General features: G+C 47.9%; 1 protein-coding gene across 1 annotated transcript; it reads left to right on the plus strand.

Moving 5' to 3' along the window:
• Positions 1-495: 495 nt before the first annotated feature.
• Positions 496-19,499, plus strand: LOC109320511 (zinc finger protein 420-like). The gene is given in 7 exon segments (XM_019550654.1): positions 496-1,129; positions 1,773-1,861; positions 2,594-2,720; positions 3,341-3,448; positions 4,011-5,154; positions 5,825-5,832; positions 17,628-19,499. Coding segments are annotated over 6 exon segments (2,502 nt in total). The 5' UTR covers positions 496-1,129; positions 1,773-1,783; the 3' UTR covers positions 18,665-19,499.
• The last annotated feature ends 2,646 nt before the right edge of the window (positions 19,500-22,145 follow it).

The following is a 22,145-nucleotide window of genomic DNA, read 5'->3' on the forward strand; positions in this document are numbered from 1 at the left end:
TATATATATATATATATAAAAAACTATACCTCTACCAACCTATTCTGTGACTGCTGCGATTCACCAGACAGCCCAAAACACACCTTTACAGTTACACCATTCTTACTCCTATTACAAAATTTCACTGCGCACCCGCGTTCCCATATGCCCATCACCTTTGACCATCACAATTACACAGCTTCACAGCTATGAATGACTGAGCAGTCTCTGGTCACTTAACAGCAAAGTACCTAAGTCCTCACCCATCCCCTGCTTCCCCCACCCCACAGGCAAGAGCAGGTGGATTAATAGTGAAATGTGGACATGGCTCTGCAGTCTATCAGGCAATGGGAGGATTTCAGAAGGGGCTTTGAGTCCCTGTCAGCGCCAGTTTGTCCCAGGGATCTATTTTGTAGCCGTGGTGGTCTGAGAAATAAGAGATACACAAAGCTCGTGGGTCAGAAATGATATCTTTTATTAGACCAACTAAATAAGTTTGTCCCAGGCTCTTTCTCTGCAGACAGGTACTCTCAGCTTCAGCAGGTCCCAGTGAGTGTTGCAGCCCGAGGTGGTGTTGAGGGGAACAGGAAGGGGCTGGAGCAGGAGAGAGCAGCTGTGGCTGGAAGGAGGGTAGGCTGAGAAGGGAGAAAGGTCAGGGCTCCTGGATGCTATCGCAATACAAGCAATAAATAATATAGTGATGATAACAGAGACAGGAAGCCACACAGCTCCTGCATCTGAGCTGTTGGTAATCAAGGCTGGGAAAAGAGACTATAGCTGCTGCCTTCTCCATCTGATCCAGGAACTCAGGCGGAGGAGGTGCTGCTCCCCCAGCAGGGTCTGAGCTGGGAAAGATTTTGATTAAAACCCCTCTCCAGAGGCTGGAACCAGCCCCCAGGGCTGCCCCCGGCTCTGCCATGAGCAGCTCCTATGCTGGAGCCTCCAGGTAAAGGAGGGAGACTGCAGGGGAGTGCTGGAAAGGGTGCAAAAGGCTTGAAAAGTCTTTTGTGAAGACCTGTGCAGCCTCCAGGTGCCCAGCTCCAGCTCAGGGCACAGGGTGGTCTGTCCCTGCTGTCTCTCACACGAGGGGACGTGTCCTGGTCTTTGGCTGACCTGGGCCCACTTCCCCGGGGGCTCTGAGGCTGACTGGGTGAGTGCACAAAAACATCTGGTGAGCCAGAGGTGGACAGTGGCAGGGAGGGCAGGGCACAGGGGAGGCTGTTATGTGTGTTCAATAGCAAACAGCCTTGGAAGGTACCCCAGGAGCAGAGCACTGCCTGGGGACACTTCTGACATGCAAAACACTGGGTTCCTGCCTGCAGCTGGCATTTGCACACACATTCTCTTCCTGTTACCACAAGTGAAGCTGGGGGCCAAACATGCAGCATGTCAGCTACTCCCTGGTAAATGGTGATGGCCACACACTTGTAAATCTGAAGTAGCTTATGCCTCTGTGCAGGTGGGGTGAGCGGCCTGCCAGTCACTAAGGTATAGGTGTGCCCACGGGCAGTTCCCATGGAGTAACTGATGGTCTGTCAGTTTGCACGCTCACTTCCCTCGCAGGAACCTGCTCCTGTGCCCACATGTCCAGGCAAAAAGGGAGAAGGGTAAAGGGAAGATAACCATGGGGGCAAAGTCAAATGGCCCTGGATCAGCAGTGTAATACAGCGACTGGAGCTGCAGTCAGTCTGGAGTTACTGTGCTAATGTGCTAGTCATGTAGTTTAGGAAGGAATCAGGGTCTGATGTGGACTGAAGCTGCTTCTGAAACTGCTACTCATCTTGCCCCAACAGGCCGCAGGGTAATGTCCACATCTCACTCCAGATCATCCCATCCTTCGGGGGAAAAGGGAAAAGAAATGACTACAGTGGATCTGGCTCAGGTAGGGGAGATTTGAATCTTGCTAGCTGGGTCCGTCCTCATCAGCCCGAGGAAGAAGGGGGAGGCCAAGAAGCAGTGGGGCAGCAATGAGAAAGATGGGGAACCAGCGCCGGAGAGAAGGGAGTCTACTGGGATCCCTGCCTGTCCCTGTAGCCTGCCTCCAACTGGTCTGGGACAGACTGTTTCCTCCCTCCCAGCCAGCGCACTCCTCATCCATCGAAACTTCCTTCCACACTCCCTGCCATCATCTTCCCCAGTCATCACCTCTCCTACCCTTTTCAGACCTCCACCTCTCCCGTCTGCCACTCTATGCGCCTCTGCCCCTTCAGACCCTCTGAGCAACTTGTAGCTTCTGCCTCCATGAATACTAGGGGAGCTGGTGCCCCTCTCAAGCCAGGATGTCTTCCCTTCTATGTACCATTGTGTAAGGATATGGTGGCCAAGCCAAATGAGGGAATTTTAACTTTAGCTCTCCTGAAAGCAGTGGGTGATGGCAGCCATGGTGCCGGGGGAACAATGTGGAAGTCCTGTGCTATGATGGAGACCTTTCATTATAAGAGCAGGAATAAGATCTCCAGCTTTCCTCAAAAGCTTTCAGAAATTACTCTTCCCCACTGAGGGTAGATTCCCTGTTTCCATGACCAAGACAGATTTTCCAGACCTGCTTGTAGTTGACTTGCAGGGGTAGTTAATGGGAGAGCAGATGCTGAGATGGAGACCTTTGCTGTTTCAGGCACTGGCGACCTTCGAGGAGGTGGCTGTGTATTTCTCCAAGGGGCAGTGGGCTCTGCTGGACCCCGGTCAGAGAGCTCTCTACAGAGATGTCATGCAGGAGAATTATGAGATGGTGGCCTCACTGGGTAAGGATCCCTGTCCCCTCAGTATAGGGGCTTTGAAACATGCAGTTGCCTTCTGCTCAGACGTCTTCCCTGCTCTCTTAGATTTCTGGCAGAGGACCGCAAGGCTCCCAGAACCTGTGTAAGAGAGACTTTCTCCTCCAAACCCTCCTATGGGAGAAGAGAGTCGGTGGCAGTGGAGATGGGCAATCATCCATATTTCTAGGGCTACAAAGGGGAAGACGGGGTGTGCAATCTTTCTGTGCTTTCATATGGGAGAAAATGAATACAGAGAGGTCATGTTTTCATTCTTTCTCAGGACTGGCTCTGAGCTTGGTAAGGTTTGGGGTCTCACCTGGGCTAGGACGAGGTAAAGTGGCTGCACAGTTGGGCTGTGCCAGAGTCACAAAATCCCACCCTGCTTGGAGGTCTCTGAATCTGCTGCAAGGAGAACTGCATGTCTCTAAGGAACCATCTAGCTTTCCGACAGCCTCTCCATGAATATTTTCCTGTCCATTTGTTTTATACAACCCCTGCCTTCACATGCACATGCACACACACGCTTTCCACCAGCACATCTGGAAACAACTCTGCATCAGCATAACTGTAGAACTTTGCTCTTAACTGGTTTTTTCCCCAATCAGCTGGGTTTCCGGTTCCCCAACCCGATGTGATTTCCCAGCTAGAACGAGGAGAAGAGCCATGGGTCATGGATCTTCAGGAAAGAGAGATCCTGGGATACATCCACACAGGTGAGGAAGGGACCCCAGAAATCTTCTGCCTTTGAAACAAAGAGCTGAGATTCCCACCGTGGCCCAGTAAGTTCTTCCAGTTCTACTTCTCATGCAGGCCAGGATTTTCCCCCGGTGGTGCTGGATCCTCAGGGATGAGGTCACTCCTGGCTCCTTACCCATCCTGACTGACACTTAAGCATAGCTCTCCTCCCCCTTGAGATTTAGGATGGGCTGTGAAGGTCGAATTGGTCACCTTCTTCTGCTTTTCCACTGGGGAAGGATTTGGAGCATCTGTCTCCCATCTCTGGCCTAGAGTATACAAAAAACACCATCCCCAGCCAAGGTGCCTACACCAACAAACCCCTGCTGTGGATGCAGTTACGACACCAGAAGGGCCATTCTGTCAGCTGATCTTGTGTCACACAGAAAAGTGGTGGAACGACACCTCCAAGATTACCCATTATGTCAGCCCAATAGGCCTGTCTCACATGGCTGGGGCCCTAGAATATAGAAAAGCCTTGGGTGTCCCTTCCCCCCAGCCTAAGGTATGACTGCTGACTGAATCATCTCTGTGTCACAGCAGGTGATAGGATGGTGAGTGAGAGCAAGGAGGAGATCCCTCTGCAAGAAGGACCTGAGCAGGCAGACCCCCAAGGGACAGCACTGGGAGAAGCCAACAAAGACATTTCCCATTGCTCTGAGCAAGAAGAAGCCTGTGAGAGCTGGTGCGGGCCAGAGACACAGCCAGCAAATCCAAGGTGCAGGTCCACTCATGAAGGAGGAGGTGTGCAGGACTTTGACAGAACCCCAGCCCAGCCAGGAACATGCAGTAGAGAGAAACTGCATAACTGCAGCACCTGCGGGAAAGCATTCAACTGGCGAGCACACCTCCTCCGGCACCAGCGCGTCCACACAGGCGAGCGCCCCTATGCCTGCCCCACCTGCGGGAAGAGCTTCACACATGTCTCCAACCTGACAGCGCACCGACGCGTCCACACAGGGGAGATGCCCTACAGCTGCCCCAACTGCGGGAGGCGCTTCCGCTCAGGATCTGCCCTCATCGTGCACCAGCGTGTGCACACGGGAGAGAAGCCCTATGCTTGCCCCGACTGTGGGAAAAGCTTCAGTGACTGCTCCACCCTGACTGTGCACCGGCGCGTCCACACAGGGGAGATGCCCTACCCATGCCCTGACTGCAGGAAATGCTTTAGGTCGGGCTCTGCCCTGGCAGCTCATCGGCGCATCCACACAGGTGAGCGCCCCTACGCCTGCCCTGAGTGTGGAAAGTGCTTCAACCGCAGCTCCAACCTCCTCAACCACCGGCGCGTCCACACCGGCGAGCGCCCCTACCCATGCTCTGAGTGCGGGAGGAGCTTTGGCCGGAGTTCACACCTGCTGCAGCACCTGAGGAATCACATGGAGGAGAAGCCCTACCAGTGCCAGGACTGCGGGAGGGCCTTCAGCTGCAGCTCCAATCTCACCACCCACCGGCGCATCCACACAGGCGAGAGGCCCTATGCCTGCCCCCAGTGCAGAAAGCGCTTCCGTGGCAGCTCCTCCCTGACTGCGCACCGGCGTGTCCACACCGGGGAGAAGCCCTACGCCTGCCCTGCCTGCGGGAAGCACTTCTCCCGCAGCTCCAACCTTATCACCCACCAGCGTGTCCACACTGGCGAGCGCCCCTATGTGTGCCCTGAGTGTGGAAACAGCTTCAGCCAGAGCTCAACCCTTGTCAAACACCAGAGGACCCACACAGGGAAGAGACCTTGATGGGGGCGTGGGAAGGGGGAGCTTTTTTTTAGGGACGGAGCTTTATTCCACCTCAAGAGCTGCTGTGCCAGTAGGAGAGAGACTTCACATAGGCTCTAATAAAGGGGAAAGCTACTGGATCCCTGTAAAGTTTCACCAGGATCTACGCATAGGATGGATGCCATCAGGAGCTCTTATTGTGCAGTGTCTCTGTGCACTCCTGAAGCAAAGCACATTACGTGCTTCCCCTGGGGATGGTCTGGGCAGGGGGAAGCAGGGGCAGAGATTCTTAACCAGGGTATCCTGAGGTCCATTCAAGGGTGTCAAATATTAGATGTACAAATATGCACAAGATTAAACCCAGAGATTTCAAATCAGAATTCATAGTTTTAAAACCATTCTTCCCGGCTGTGGCCTTTCTGAGTTCTTCACAACAGAAGAATTGCTCTATTATTTTTCTGTAGTCAAAATGTCAGTGAAAGCTAAGAGCTGGCATTTTCTGAGGGGTGTCTTGATTCTAACAAGTGATGGCTTGAGTCTAACAAGGTTGAGACCCACTGCCCTAAAGCCATTTGGGGTGGAAGAATGGGGAATGGTATAAGGCAGGCACCAGGCTGCACAGACAGGGATGTGGACACAGGGACAGCATCTCAGGCATGTGTGCAGCTGGGCAGGGGTATGAAGGGAAACTGGGGATTTTGAAGGATCTCTTCCCTGACCTCCCCTGAGAGGTGGGGGTGCAGCATGGTGCTATGGCAGGAGCACAAGATGCTGGAAGACAGGGTTCCTGAGGCCAGATCCTTCCTTTGAGTGAGGAGTGAGGCCTTGTAGCCAGTGCTTGGTGGAGCAGGGGTCGTAGCAGGCAGGGCTCATTGTTTTAATAACCAGCCCTACTAGCATTTCCTTGTTTAGCTTCATGCTAGTTCATTCCCATCCTCATTCAAGAGCTGTTCCCCCACCCTCTTTATTGGTGATGATAACAGCTTCCCACCTCCCCAGGCAAGTATTAGATATCACTAATTACAGAGTGCACCAACTCACTCTGGAAGGCAGAGAGAGAGTGGGCAGGAAAGCTTCATAAAATTTGCTAAGAAGAATTTTTCCAACTATTTGAGTTTGTCTAATAAAAGATTTTGGATTTACCCAAAGAACCTTGTCTTACTATTATTGCTGCATTTTATGTCCAACTTTACCATCCCTTCCTGGCTCTCTCTGTTGTGAAGGGCTTTATTAACCCAGACAGCAGGGTTTTAAATGCATTCCCTTTACCCTGCTTTGAGGGAGAGGCCCAGCTTACAATGTCACACACACAGGTGATTTTTTTTTTTTTACATAACTCTCTAAGGGATGTTTTTATTTCAGCCTAGTGGGGCAGGGTTGCCCCTCATGTTTCTGGGAATTCAGAGGTTTGGAGGAGTCTTTATTTTGTGTTGAGATTTTCACCATGCTTGGTTTCCATTTTTCTTGAATAATAGTCATAAAACTTTGGTCGTGAGTCCCTCGCCTCTCCTAGTGTTCCCAGATTTTCTTGGTTACTGAAGTCTAAGAGGTGAGGAAGAAAACAGTATGTGCCCCGGACTCAGACATGTCCAGTGGTGTCAGTTCCTCCCCTTATTCCCTGCCTTGCATTAGGAATCACTCACTCCCCATATCTTTTTCACTTCCTTTCTCCTCTGCCAGGGGTGTAATTCATGCAGGATAAAAGCAGCTTCAGAGGCAGAATTCAGGAGCTCTGGGCTGGTGTGTGCGCCAGATGATGCTTGGAGCAGGAGCAGCTGTTCTCTGAGAAGCTGGATGGTTACACATCTCTAAAGGAGCTGCAGCCTGCCTCCTTTTCCCTGGAGCACCTCCAGCATCCATCCCCTCTCCCTGTCCCGTACCCAGCCCAGCGAGGAATTCCAGGACCCAGGCAGAATCGTGCCATCCATCCATGGAAGCAGAGACACCGTGCCCTGGCTCAGTATGGGTGATTGGTAATGGCCCCGGAGCATAATCAGAGACGATACCCTTCAGTGCCCAGCCCAAAGGAGACTTTTTCTGGTGGCTGGAACCAGTCCCCCCATAGCAGAGCTGGGCTCTTTCCAACAACAGTTCCTGATCAAGAAACTTCTGGCAGGTTCGGGGAAAATGTTGGGAACAGGCAAGAAACAATCCTTTGAGATCTCTATAACAAAGCACCTTTAGGCCAGCTGCTGGGGAGAGTGAATAGTCAGAGAATCCTCAAACCCTTTCTCCAGGAGAAAAGGAAAGATGGAGATCATTGTGCTTCACATCCTACCTGAATACCTGGGAAAGGAGATGCACCTAAACTTGCCACCTAAACTTGGACTTCAGAGTTCTCCAGGGCCAGATCCTAGTCTATCAGGTACCCCTGTGAGACTCAGTGCATAAGTACAATCTTGTTTCACCCTGCTTGAGTCCCTGAAAACTGTTAGCATATCTACTTTTGTAGCATGTTGTGCACTTAGCCTTAAGATTTAGTCACAAAAAGCAGCAAGAAGGAGGAGGAGCTACCCACCAGCTGTTACTGCTGCCTGCCCTAGTGCAATGACAGGGAAAGTCACATCCTTGCAGAAAAACAATCATGAACTACAGCAAGCATCTCAAAGATATGGCCCATGGGCCAGATACAGCCCAAAATACTATATCATCTGGCCCACAGGGCTCCTAAAGGGGCAGGAATTCAGGGAAGGGGCAAGTAGGGACAGGACCCACCAGCAAATTCTGGTGTACATCCAGTAGCTGAAGAGTTAATGGAGTTGCTGCTGGGTGATGTTCTCCTCTATTGCAGCTGCCAGTCTTTTCACTGCAGGATTTAGCTTTGACAAGTATGACTGGTGATGAAATTCAGAGCACTAGGGGCATCTGTGAGGGCTGGTTGGTTCTCAGCACCTCCCTGAGTTCACCCTATCGAGGAACTATTTTGCATTATAATGTGGGAGAACTTGCCTGTCTTTTGCAACCCCTACATAGGGATGTTATGAGTACAATACCAGTGCCAAAGCATAAATCCAGCAGAGGTGGATAAGCTGTTCTTGCACTGTTATTGCCGCAGGTTATTGCTTTTGAGATGCTTGGACCCTCGTAAGTCAGAGGCTGCTTTGGAGAGGAGATTGTGTTGGTTGGATGTTGATGCATGTTGTAATTGCCTATATAGAGACCGGCCTTCTGAGGAAGGACAAGCAGTGCAGCAAGGTAGGATCACATCATCATGCAAGCCTGGAATGAACAACAGTGGGTCCAAAAACCCTGCATAAGGAAAGCCACATTCACAGGGTTTGCGATGTGATTCCAGCTGTGTTTTACCCATGGGTGTGGGGAGACCTACCCCTCATCATGGCATGTGAGGGTGGTGGGTGAGTGAAATCTGTCACTCCACCCTGGCCCCTTTGGCAGGTCAGTGCATCAGTCCAGACAAAAAGGATTGGCTGTCACGGGGCACTGGGCTGCCCTGGGCCCTTAACATCACAGCCCTGAAGTGGGGACGCTGAGTTGTACTAGCCAGCAAGGAAAAGTAGCTCTTTTGCCACCCACACCCCAAGCCAGCAGCCCCTATGGTTCCCTCTCCCCACTGCCCCTATCAGGGGTATCTTTTACCCTCTTTGTCCTTCGCTATCCCAGTGTTTCCTCTCCTGTAATGGCAATTCAGCTCCCCTGTCTTAACCCCAGCACCTGGCCCCTGTCTCTGATATTACCCCTCTCCCCTCCTTCCTTTACCCCCATCTCCTTCCTTGGCCCCCGTCTGATCCACACTCTGCCCCACTCTCCACTTGGATTTGCCCTCTCTGATCCCTTTAGTCCTCCTTTATAGCACAGAGGGGATTTTTATGACAAGCAATGGCAGAGTGAAGGCATCAGCTTCCACAAATATTACAGAGCAGCTTCAGATCTCTGAAGCATGGACCACTGCATGCTCTGGAAACAGCCAAGAAGGACATTTCCCTACAAGAGGTCCGGATAGAAACACGAGTGTTGTTCTGTAGCCTGTCAGGGACAGGAGAGAGATTGGGGACATTTGGGGATATTTCATCCCAGTCACATCCAGATGTTCTCCCAGGGTCTTTTCTTGCAGACAGATGCAGACAGCCAGTCCCAGCAAGTGTTGCAGGCCGGGTTGATGTGCAGGAGAACAGGAAGGGGCTGGAGCAGCTGACAAGGACTGTGATTGCTACTGGCGTCAGGGGAAGCAGGAAGTGGAGAGAGGTGAGTGCTCCTAGTTCCTACTGCTATAATGCATCCAGTAAATACTAGTTCTAATAACCAAGAGCTTGGAGACGGTGGGGGTCTTGCATTTGACTTCTTTGTAATCGGGGCTGCTGGTGCCTCCCTCACTGTTATCCAGGAGTCTAGACAGTAGCTGCTGCTCCAGCTCAGTGGCAAGGAGAGACCATTGCAGCCCCTCGCTGCCCAGTGCAGGGGGACTTTCTCCATGGCTGGAAGCAGCCCCAAGCTCTGCAGACTCCAGGTAATGGAGAGTCCTTGAGGAAAGCACTGGCATAAGCAGCACAGGGGCTCTGCACACACAACCTCTCTGCACCTGTCTCCGCTCCCCAGGGGTCCGCGAGTCCCAGAGCTGCTGTTCTCACTGATGCAGGCCAGGGCTACACAAGATGGTTAATGCACAGTAGCCTAATAACACTGCGCAGTAGCACATCACAGCACAGACAGTGCTAATCTGCTACTGCTCAGTATTATTAGGCTACTGTGCAGTAGCATCACTGGTAGTTACTGTAGTTACTGCACATTTACTTAGTACTTCATTAACCAAGTAATAAATTAAATGTGCAGTTACTACTGTGCATTAATGAACATGTAGACACAGCCACACATACAGACAGGTTCTCACACCTGATAGCGCCAACCCAGCTACAGGAGCGCGAACGCCTCCAAGAATGGGACAGTGGTCAAGTAGGCTTGTCTCGGGGAAGAGAAGAGGAGGAAGAGTGAAGAGGGAGAGGCAAGACCAGAAGGGAGAGAAGGAGAAATGAGTGAGGGGAGAGCTTACTCTGGTCCCTAAGAAAAATGGTCTATACCAGGATGAAGTCTCCTTGTACCTGTGTGACTGCTTCCACGCAAGGGTAAAAGTACATTACTGAAGACTCACTCCCCTGTTTAATATAATTGCTCCATTATAACTCAAACCCTATGCTGAACTATTGCAATATAACACAATAAATATATTGAATTTTATTATAATCCGTTTAACAATATTATAATTCTGCTGGTACTAGTACAGCTGTATATACCGGACTTCATTTCTCTGTGCCTCAGCTGTTCAGCTGTAAAATGCAAATAATAGTATTTCTTTACCTCCCAGGGGAGCTGAGAATATAAATTCATTAAAGATTGTGAGGGGTTTTCATGCTGTTGTAGTTGCGGCCTGGAAGTACCATGAGCATGACAGGTCAATAGCAAATACAGGCAAGAAGACATAACACAAACATGCACATGGAAGAGGAAACAGAAATCTTTGTTTAAAAAAAATGCTGCATGGAAAGACTGGAGACATAGTACAAGTCTTCCAAGCAACATTGGTGAAGTGCAAGTATGCACTGAGGACTCAATCCTATTTCATCTTCACGAGTCTAAGTGGCACGGACGTAGCTGCATAACAGCAATTTTTGGTGCTCATGCACATTTTGGACTCTATTTCCTCCCTGAGATAGAAAAAGATCATCCTGCACACCTAGCTGCTGAAAGTAAAACAGAGGAGAGCCCTCCCATCTTCTAGTCCAGCAACCTAGAATTGGGAGCCTTAGGTCATAGCAGGGGGTCAGCAGCATTTTTGGGCCAAGTGCCAAAAACACTCACAACCATGACTTGTTAGATGTTGGCATGCCATGGGCAGATGGCAGGGGAGCTGCAAGGGCCCCTATCCTTGCTGTAGCAGTGCAGCCCCACCCCCTTCCCCAAGGCATGAGTGCCAAGCAAAATGCCATTGTGTGTCATGCGTTGCCTACCCCTGTGTTGCAGATTCTTTTCACGCAGAGAAGGGTTTGAACCTGCTCCCCAGCAAAGTGCACTCATCATTGGCTAGGTATTCCCAGAGCTGTCCCCTTGAAGCTGGACCCTGCACCTTGCACCTAATAGCCAATGAGTAAACAGCATGAAAGAAGTTCCCACTGCATTGGGAGCAAGCGCCTTCCCCCTTGCACCCTTCAAGGGCAGCAGACGTTATTACTGAGTCACACCCTTTTGCTATGTATCATGTTGTGGTTGCTCTAGGACTATATGTAACATTGGTGCTCAACTTCTGGCCTGTGTCCCAGCCCCATCCAGCACATGGAGCTTTGTCATGTGGCCTGTGGGGCTCTCCACGGGTCCAGCATTTTGGCATCAGGGTGGTGGAAGTGTTCACTGCCACGGCTCTGGGAGCTTCCACCGCTCTGTGTCTCCACGTGTAGATGCACCCTACATGTAGAAGAGCGGTGTGTTCTTGTGGCCTCCTCTGAGGGCTGATCCTAAAACACCTGCTTTTACAGGAAATTGTAGAAAATCTTTAGGGGTTAGTATAGGCTTGTTGAGGTTTCCAACCAAGAATTCTGGATTTTAACAGAAAAAAAATATGGAAGTATTTCAAGTACAATAGTGTCAGAGTGACGTAATCACCATGGTAGTCCAGGAATTATGCAAGAGGCAAATATTGGGGGGTGATATCTTTTACTGAACCAAATGCATAGGTGACATAAAGTTAGACAAGCTTCCAAGTGCAAACTATTCTTCAGGTCTGATCTGAAGAAGAATGCTTTCCTTTAAACAAATTAGCAGATATTAATGCTTTCCTTTAACAAATTAGCATATGTTATGGAAGAGAAAAGGTTTGACTTGTTCCAGCATAGAAGTTAATGCATACTAGCTCTGTGTGTACACACATGCACTTTGCCTTAGCGTGCAAAAGAATTCCAGTTCAGACAAATCCAGAATCTGCCCTTTGGCCCCAGTAGGGGATGGGCAGGTACAGTTCCCCGGGAACCATTTTCCTGACCTCATCAGGGGTTCCTGTACTAACTAGTAAAGGCAGAATTTCATATTTGTTTTCCCTCCACCTCAGAAGGACACTTGCTTGTGTTTTCTTTTTACTTTACGGCCTTATTGATTAACCTTGCACCCAAAAAGATCTCTCCCCTTCTGCATTCTCCCAGGGTTATTCTTTTTGCTGAATTCTCTTCTCCACCAACTGCTGCCAGGATTAGATGGCATTTGTGGTTTGGCCAGTATACTGGGCTAAGGTATCTTAATTTTAGTTCTGAGGTATCCTATTCTTGGTATCCTATTCTTGGCTCTTAAGTCACCCACTTCACCCACATGGGTGACCTAAAGTAGGTTGCTTCCTTTCTTTGTGCCTGTTTCTGCCACCTGTTGAATTGAGGCCACATTTGGAAGACAGGGGACATATCCTACTAAACAGTCTTAGGAGTCAAAGTAGAAACCAGACACGATCACAAGATTCCAGCGTGATGCTGTAGTGAAGGCGGCTACTCCAATCCTTGAGTGGAAGGGAGGAGGAAGAGATGATTTTATCTCTATATGCCACTTCAGGGATTCCAGTACTGGAATACTGTGCTCAGTTCTGGGGTCCACATTTTCGGAATGAGTTATAAAATCGAAGGAGGTATAGAAAAGATCCATAAGAACTATCTGAGGCCTTGGAAAATGTCTTACACTGTCGAACTAAAGCAGCTCAGTAGATTTAGCTTGCCTGCTTCTCTGGGAAATAAGTTTTAATCCATCATATTGTATTGCCTGTCTGGGAAATAAGCTTTGATCCATCATGTTGTATTTTCTTGAATAGAACACACCTTTTTGCCCAAAAACCAGCTACTGGAAATTGCAGTGTATGTGAGAAATATGGTAAGAGCAACTTCTGCCACTTACCAGGCAAAAGGGGAATTAAAATCTTTATGGACTCACAGGGAGTAGAACAAGTAACAGGCTCAGCTCCCTTAGCTGCTGCTACTCCATTACTTACTACGAGGAAAGATCCTTTTTTCTTTATTCTACCTTTTAAAAACAAGGAGCATATTTTATTCTGGGCATGTTATTTGAGTGAAAATACTGTAATATCAGGCTCATTGCAGGAGTCATGGTGGACTATCTTGGACTGTGCTATTGAACAGAGCTGATTTTGCCCTTTTATAGTGTTTGGTTCACCATCACTTACTGATTTCTAAGATTTAAAAATGCCATAGGGGGATTACAATTCAAACTGCAAATGTGCCAAAAATTGCCTTTATACAATTATGCATGTGAAGCAGGATTTGCCTTCTGTTTACATTCCTGATGAAGCAGAGCACTGAGGATAAGTTTGTGATCTTCTACACGGACAACATGATCTCCTGCTTTGAGCAGGGGGTTGGACTAGATGACCTCCTGAGGTCCCTTCCAACCCTAATTTTCTGTGATTCTAACATTGGAGCTGCAAGCTGAGCTGGCAAATGCAATGTCTACCATACTGACAGCTACCATGGGTCATAAAATCAGTCACAAAAACTGTACCACCCAGGTAGTTAACAATGCTGTGCAAGCTGCTGGCTGTTGATATGTTGCTCGTTAACCTCAAGATATACAAATATTTCTACATCTAAACTGTCAGCGTGTAAGACCTGAAGGAATGCTGTGAGCTTGCTAAGGTTGGCTACAAAAAATTGCTGGGACCATATCCCACTACTGCTTGTCACTGCTCCCAGATGTAGATATTGTCCTGCAAATCCATAGAAGTTGTAAGTCAGATTTCCTGTCCCAGAACAAGTACCCTGTAATTATGTTGAAGTTATTTCATAATACGGGATCAGAGGTGTGACTGGTTTTTCCACATTCAGCCTCCACTGTTCAATTCTACCACCAAAATTGTTGAAAGGCACACCTGTACAGCTACTGAGGCAGCAGAGGAGATGCAAAGCTTTTGAGATAGGCTGGAAGAGTTGTGAGAGGAGAGCTTCACTGGGCTCAAGGCCAAGGAACTGCTGAGGAAGTTGAATAAAGAAGGGTAGCAAACACCCAGGAGCTTTTTTTTAGCTGTGTGGACCACGTTCTATAACACATACCAGCTTTGCTGTGCTTGCAAAAGTAGGACTCTGTGAGGAACTATGATGATTTATCTTGGGTACTATTAAAAAAACCTCCAGTGTGGGCATGTGTAGAAGAATGTGTCCTATTTGTCCTGGTGGGGTGAATCCAGAGAAGGTGTGGAGAGTGCCGCCATACCTCGCTTTGGTTGTGCAGTACACACATAGTACCCAGCATACCTCCTCCTGGATCCTACAGCATAACAATCTGTCTTTGTAATGGAGACTTATTTGCTGAAGTGTTGGGTGTGAAGTCTTATGTATTTACGTAAAGTGGCAGAAGGGAACCCCAAGTAAGTACAGGCGCATGAGAGAGGGTACATGTTTTTCATCCTTTTCAGATTGATGGGAAGCTCATACAAAAGTGTCTTGCTGGTGGCTGAGCTCATTTTAGGTGTGTTGGGATCCTGGGCTCCTGCAAGAAGATTTTTTTTCTCTTGCAAACAACCTGTGAGTCCATGGGAAGGCCAGTCTCCAGGTATTTACACTAAAAGTAACACTGATTAAGAAGATTCGTTTCAAGGAGTTGTACTCAGAAGTCTTCAGCAAGCTGCTGAGGAAGGACTTCCCCGGGAACATTCAGCACAGGGGAGTATTCCTTCAAAACTGTCTCCATAGGGCTGCAACCACTGCAGCATCTTACATCCAAGGTGACATAACTCCACATAACTACAATACCTACTTTTCATATGTGGCAACACATCATCCAAATGTGCCTGTCTCACATGCCTGCTCACAGTGCTACCTTAAGGCAGTAAGACTGCATCACTTCTGGTTTTAGAGGTCTACAGTAGGCATTATATCTTTGGAGTATTCTGCCTTTCAGTTCCCCAGAATTATTTGCTTTATTCTGCACTCCTTATTCCCCTAAATCACATGCGGCCTCCATCTGGCTCCTATATATCTATCTTTAAGCCACTCAGTCTATGGTCCCCACATATGCCGTTCCCACTTAAATCTTCCCCTAGTGCTCCACATCTCTTTTGCTTCTCACCATTTCTTTTCTGGTTTTTTAGACACAGGGCTGCAGTCCAGTTCCCCGAGCAAGGACATGTTAACATTTTGTGGTGATCATGTACTAGGAATGACTTTGTTTCTACATGCCAAAACTGCAGATAGGGATCATCTTGAACAAAGGCGTTTTGAATTCAGCCTCCATGGATGTAACAGGAAATGGTGACCAGAGAAGAAGGGCAAAACAGGTGAGTTCTGTACCAGGAATTGAGAGGTGGTGGAAAACTTAAAATGCCAGCTAAAATACACACTGAAATCAGCAGCCCTGGGCATCAGTTTAACCACAGAAATGGTGTATTAAAAAAAAACCTCTCAGAAAATCTCATTGATCCTTCCCTCTGAAAACTTCTAAGCTCTGTATCAGAATAGGAATGTTTCGGCTCTGCCTGTGACTGAACTGGTGGGATAATGGCAGGGGCAGCAGATACTGAGTAGGAAACTCTTGCCATTCCAGGATCTGGTGACCTTCCAGGAGGTGCCTGTGTACTGATAGGCAGCAGCCTCTGCTGCACTAAGATCAAAGAGCTGATCCAGGGGACATCATGCAGGAGAAATATGAGACCATGAACTCCCTGGGTAAGAATCCCTGTCAGCTTGAAGATTCAAAGCTCTGGGGTCTCCCACATGCTTGGGTCAGCTTTTGATCAGCTTTTTCTCCCCAGTCTGTCAGATTTTGAGAGACTGTGTAAAACAGATCCACATCCCCATCCATGGGAGACAACGCTGCGGTGTGCAGTGGAGGTGCTAACCCATGTCCAACCCCCAGACTCCAAAGGGAGTAGAGTATTATATCTACATGTCTGAGTTTTTATTCCCACTCACCTACACACAGTTTTCATGGTACTATGCCTGGAAAGGACTCTGGTTTTAGCTGGATTAGAAAGAGACAAGAGATTTCATGCCTCTGCTGTGTACCAGCATCATGAAATCCCATGTGTGGACGTCCTTGAACACCTGGTAGAGGGAGCCACTTGTTTCCTACAAACCACCTGACTGCTACAGAGGGTCTCCAGCAAATCGCCCACCCTCTTGGTTGATACATGGGCACCCACGCAGCTTGTACATTTGTAAACTGCTCAGTTTAGAATAACTCTAAAACTCTAGTTTTACCTGTTTTCTTTCCTTGGAGCAGGATTTCCATTATCCAAACCTGAGGTGATCTCCCAACTAGAACAGGACGAAGAGCCATCAATCAAAGATCTACAGGGCTTTCCAGGAAAGGAAATACAGAGAAACACCAATGCAGGTGAGGAATGGGTTAAGTGGATGCTTACATCCGCTATCACTGGCATAAAGGTTTTGCTTCTCCACGGATGCCCTAAAAGCACTCCATTTCAGCCTCATCTCACCCAGGTCATGACTTAGCCATCAGGCTTCATACACGCATGGCAGGCATCACTCATGGCTTCCCTCTCACCCTGATTGACATCTGTCCATATGGGACGTGGGGAAGTAGTCTCTCTCCCTCTCTTTCTGGACAAGCATTTGGAGGAGGCATTCAGGGCCTGACTTCTGTTTTCCTAAGTTTTATTTTGGTTTGTATCTCCCTTTCCCATTCCTTCATCTGAGTTTCCTTCTGCCAACATGGGGGGATAACTCATGACTAGATTCTTTCCTTATCCCAAAAGGTAAGGGGACTGTGACCGTGAGCAAGGATGACAGTCCCTACGAAGAAGGTCCTGAGCAAGTGCATCTGAACAAGGTGGTACCGGGAAGCCCTGAAGGAGATATTTCCCATAATTCCATGCAGGGAAAAACCCATAAGAATCACCACAGGACTCAAAGACAACAAGGAAAGCTGGTAGGAAAGAAATGGGCTAAATCTACTTTCCAAGACCAAAGTCCGGAGGATGTAAATGAAACCATGATCCCGCTGACAATCTGCAGTAAAGAGAAAATGTATGAGTGTCCTGAGTGTGGGAAAAGGTTCACTCAGAGATCAAACATGATGAGACATCAGAGAGTCCACACAGGTGAGAGGCCATATAACTGCTCCGACTGCAAGAAGAGCTTCAATCAGGTATCCAACCTTATTGTCCACCAGAGAATCCACACAGGAGAGAGACCGTACAAATGCCCCAAATGCGGGAGGGGTTTCAAGCAGAGCTCTGACCTTCTTAAGCATCAGAGAATCCACACGGGCGAGAGACCCTACGGATGTCCCGACTGCGGGAAGACCGTCAGGGTTAGCTCAGAACTTATTTCACATCACGCAGTCCATGCAGGAGAGACCCCGTACAAATGCCCTGAATGCGGAAAGTATTTTGCTTATTTTTCATCCTTGGTATCACATCAGAGAACCCACGTGGGAGAGAAACCCCATGAATGCCCTGACTGTGGGAAAAGCTTCCACCAGAAGGCATACCTGGCTGTGCATCAGAGGATTCACGTGGGAGAGAAGCCCTATAAATGCCCCGACTGCGGGAAGACCTTCAGCCAGAACTCAAACCTTATCAAACATCAGAGAATCCACACAGGAGAGCGGGCATACAAATGTCTGGACTGTGGGAAAAGCTTCACGCTGGGGTGCGACTTTTACACTCATCGCACTGTTCACACAGGAGAGCGGCCCTGCAACTGCTTGGAGTGTGGGAAATACTTTGCCAGTTTCTCAGCCCTCATTTCACATCGGTGAATCCACACAGGGGAGAGACCCTATAAATGTCCTGACTGTGGGAAAGGCTTCAAGCAGAGCTCAAGCCTCAGTAAACATCGGCGCATCCACACAGGAGAGACTCCCTATAAATGCCCTGACTGTTTGAAAAGTTTCACTCAGAAGTCCAACCTTGTCTCACACCAGAGAACCCACACAGGAGAGACACCTTACAAGTGCCTTGAGTGTGGGAAAAGCTTCTCTCTGAGCTCAAACCTTGCTTCCCACCAGCGAGTGCATACAGGAGAGACTCCCTATAAATGCCCCAACTGTGGGAAATGCTTCAAACAAAGATCAAACCTCATTGTCCATCAGAGAACACACACTGGAGAGACACCATATAAATGCCCTGAGTGCGGAGAGAGCTTTAAACAGAGTTATGAAGTTATTTCACACCGAAGAATCCACATGACCGAGAGACCTTATAAGTGTCCCGAGTGTGAGAAAAGCTTCTATGATGGCTCATCCCTTATGAAGCATCAGAGAATCCACACGGGAGAAAAACCCTATAAATGCCCAGACTGTGGGAAAAGTTTCTGTAACAGCTCACACCTCCGGAGACATCAGAGAATCCATACTGGGCAAAAGCCCTATCGCTGCCCAGAGTGTGGGAAGAGCTTCAGTCAGAGCTCAGCCCTCGTTGTCCATCAGAGAACCCACACCGGGGAAAAACCCTATAAATGTCTTGACTGTGGGAAAAGCTATAAGGCAAAGGTCTCTTTAGTATCCCACCAGAAACTTCACATGGGATAGGAGCTGTTGGGGGTTCTCACTATAGGTGACTGAGTCTGTGCCCTTCTGATGCAAAATATGAATGTGCTTCATTTGAGGAATATCTGGACGCGGTTACCATAGTGGTTGAGGGGGAGATGGTTTGGATTTTAATGGGAGTTGCTTGGTGGGGTCCAGAGGAGGACAGAGTGCTGAGTACTGTGGAGATAAAGGGATCTGACAATGAATTGCTAGGAAGACAATATTGTGGGTTTCTCACTGGTTTTCATATTCAAAGGAGAGACAAATTTCCCTGTTGCAGGCTTCTTTGAGTTGTTATCACTGTTAGGTGCCTAGGGAAAAGGGAATGCTATTCTGAAAATCAGTGAGAGGCATAGATGCTTATATTTGGACTATAAGAATTGCTAATCCATATTGACAAGATTTTGCAGTGATGTATAGCGTATTGGACAGCCCTGCAGTTGGGGAACAGGCACTCAAAATTGGCAGATTAATAGGAGAGGTTCCCAGGAAAAATGGGGTGTTTGGAAAATCGTCTTGTTATTGTGACGGCAGTGTAGGGCTAACAGTAAGGAAACATGGGCTCAGGATTCCTGGGTTTTAATTCTCAGTTCTGATTTGGGAATAGGTCCAGTGGGTCGGAGCAGTGGAGGCTGGAAAATTGACCTCCTCCTGTCTTTAGTTCTCAGTTCTGAGAGGGGGCTGAGGTCTACTGGGTAGAGGGAAAGGCAGAAAAGACCCCTGAAGCCCATCCCAGCCAGAGGAGTTTATGATCATTTTAATTTCTGGATTCACGAATCAACTCTGCTAATGTCTCTGTGAGAGCTCTTTCCCCTCTCTGTCCATTTGTTACTTCTGTCCCCAAGGTCTGGAACAGCCTGCCATTGGAGGTGGTTCAAGCACCTACACTGAACACCTTCAAGAGCAAATTGGATGCTTATATTGCTGGGATGCTTATCTTCCTGCCCTTTGGGCAGGGGGCTGGACTCGATGATCTTCCGAGGTCCCTTTCAGCCCTAATGTCCATGAAATATATGAAATCCCTAGAGGATACAATAGAAGTCATCGACTTCCCTGAAGAGTGGTGAGGCATGAGTGCCTGCTTTGTCTTACGTAGCTGAGAAAGACAAACACAAGGCTGTGTTGTTATTTTACATCACACAATATTCTCCTGTCCCTTCCTGGCTTTATATGTTGGTAGTGAGTTTTACTGAGGCAAAGGAAAAATAAGGTTTTATCTGGAAGGGCTCAGCCCACTGCCATTGTATCTGTGAGGTGTCATCAAACAGATCTGTTCAGCGTGGTGAGTGTTCGGTTAATCCATCTCGTCTCTGCTCGGAAACTAAGTCTTCTTCATTCTGCTCTGACCAGTTCACTACCTACTTTGCAGACAAAATTGTCCGTATCTGGCATGGCTTGGGGACAACCAAAAATCACTAATAATGTTTATTGTGAACTTTTCATCGCTCTTGTATCCCAGGAATTTCCTTAATGTTCTTCAGCTTTAGAAGCAGGAGATTAGGATAGTCCAAACCAGGACAGTTCCTTCTTTTTTATCAGTGTCCTTTAAGGATAATCACTCACTCTCCAGTCCTTTTGCTGGTATCTCCTATGATGAGTAAAGGTTTAATTTAAGGGGAGGGCCATTCCACTTGATTAACAACTTGATTAACATACATTATTAACCACTTGATTAACATTCCTTGTGATTCTGGACTTGCAATAAAATAGAAAAGAAAAATAGTTCTGTGTACTTGTTATGGGTCTTATTAAAACATGAACAAGTATCTACTGTTAAAGAAACGTATAACTGAGGTTAAACCTACTCACATGCCACTTTAACGCTTAAGCATGAAACCTCATAATCAAGTCAAGGTTACAACTGAAATGGAATCAGTAAATCATCAATTTCAAACCATTAACTTAATACACTAACTAGTAATCAAATACCAAATTTGACAAAACAAGGGTTTCATTGATTCTGGAGAAGGCAAATAAAAGAAGTGACTGATGTGATTTAACCTAACATTTCCTATCAAAAGATCCTGTCTTGACAGTCTAGGCAGTTTAGTAGGTACAGGGGATGATGCAGATAGGCACCGAATAAAGAGGTTGAACTTGACATAATGCCCTGCCCAAAGGTGGCATTATGCCCTGCCCAAAGGTGATCTGAAGCAGTAGACTATACTGTCTAGTCTTAAGGAAATACCAACACCCAACTTATTTCTTAAACCACAAACCCATGGCTGTCACATTGCCCCCATAAATCTGATGGTCCTTATGATAGTTATTACTGTACTGCGCTTATTTCCTGCAACCCTCAAATAATGTGGGTTTTAACAAGTGTTTCAAGAACAAAATGAATTATCAAGCCAGGTTTACAGCTCACAATGACAGCTTTCAACACTTCTATAAATTTGGAGGCACTAGTATAGATTAGGGACTTGGGGTTTAGGAAACTATTTCCCACAAACATGTAGCCATTCATTCCATCAACACATGTGCACACACCTTAATAGCAAGAGAGTGTCCTCATGCTTTGTGGTCCATTTGTACTTTTGACACATGGGACTGCAGTTAATGGAACTGAAATGATGTAGGAGGCAGTTCCCACTCCTTCCCTCTTGGGAATCATCTTCATAGATTTAGAGCCAGATCTCTCTGAATGTAGTCAGCATGGCCCATCGCAGGCTGGCCTGATGTCACTCTGGAAAGTTTCATTCATGAATTACCACAGCCTAGAAAGATCTTCTGTTGCAGATGCAAGCAATATACATGGAAGTGTAACAGCAGCTGAGTGCTTAGGACAGCAGCGATGCATGGGGACAGTGCCAATACATGCAATTGTGTGGCTGAAGCAGCAGCTGTTATTTTTCCACCCCACCCCCAGGTCAGCACCCAGGGCTGCTGCCCTAGTCATCCCACCTTCGTTACACTACTGAATATATGCTCAAAAAATACAATGACTGTGAGGATCCTTTCAGAGAAAGGAAAGCTAGTGCCAGGTTTCTGGCTAGCCCACATTCAGACCTAGATCCCACAGCAGGTTTCAATGCAGGGTCAACATTCAACACCAACACTCACATATCTCCATACACCTTCACAGGACTTCTTAGCGCTTCTTAGGCCTTTTGTCTGCTGCCACATTACCCTTCTCTCAGTTGTTAGTTATCCCATCCATACAGCAAGCCAGGAAAAGTGGGAAGCAGGGCAGGACCCACCCCAGCAGGGTCTTTCTGTTTCTCTCCAAGACTGTTACAAATCTCTATGCTGAGACACCCTACCTGATGATTTCAGACAGTAATAAAAGCACTGGATGTTTTATCTTGCGGCTGCAGCTCTTCACTTCTGGCTGAAACAGGTGCATGGGAGGAGGCAAAAGAAAAGTCCTGGTGTTGAGTTTCATGGCCACATCCCCAGAACCAAACCAATTAACATGGGTTTGGAAGAGAAAACAGGACAGAAGAGCACTGGGATAGAAATGCAGTTATCATTGGGAGTC

Source organism: Crocodylus porosus, unplaced genomic scaffold (genome assembly GCF_001723895.1).
Source record: "Crocodylus porosus isolate Cpor-Errol unplaced genomic scaffold, CroPor_comp1, whole genome shotgun sequence".
Taxonomy (NCBI): domain Eukaryota; kingdom Metazoa; phylum Chordata; order Crocodylia; family Crocodylidae; genus Crocodylus; species Crocodylus porosus.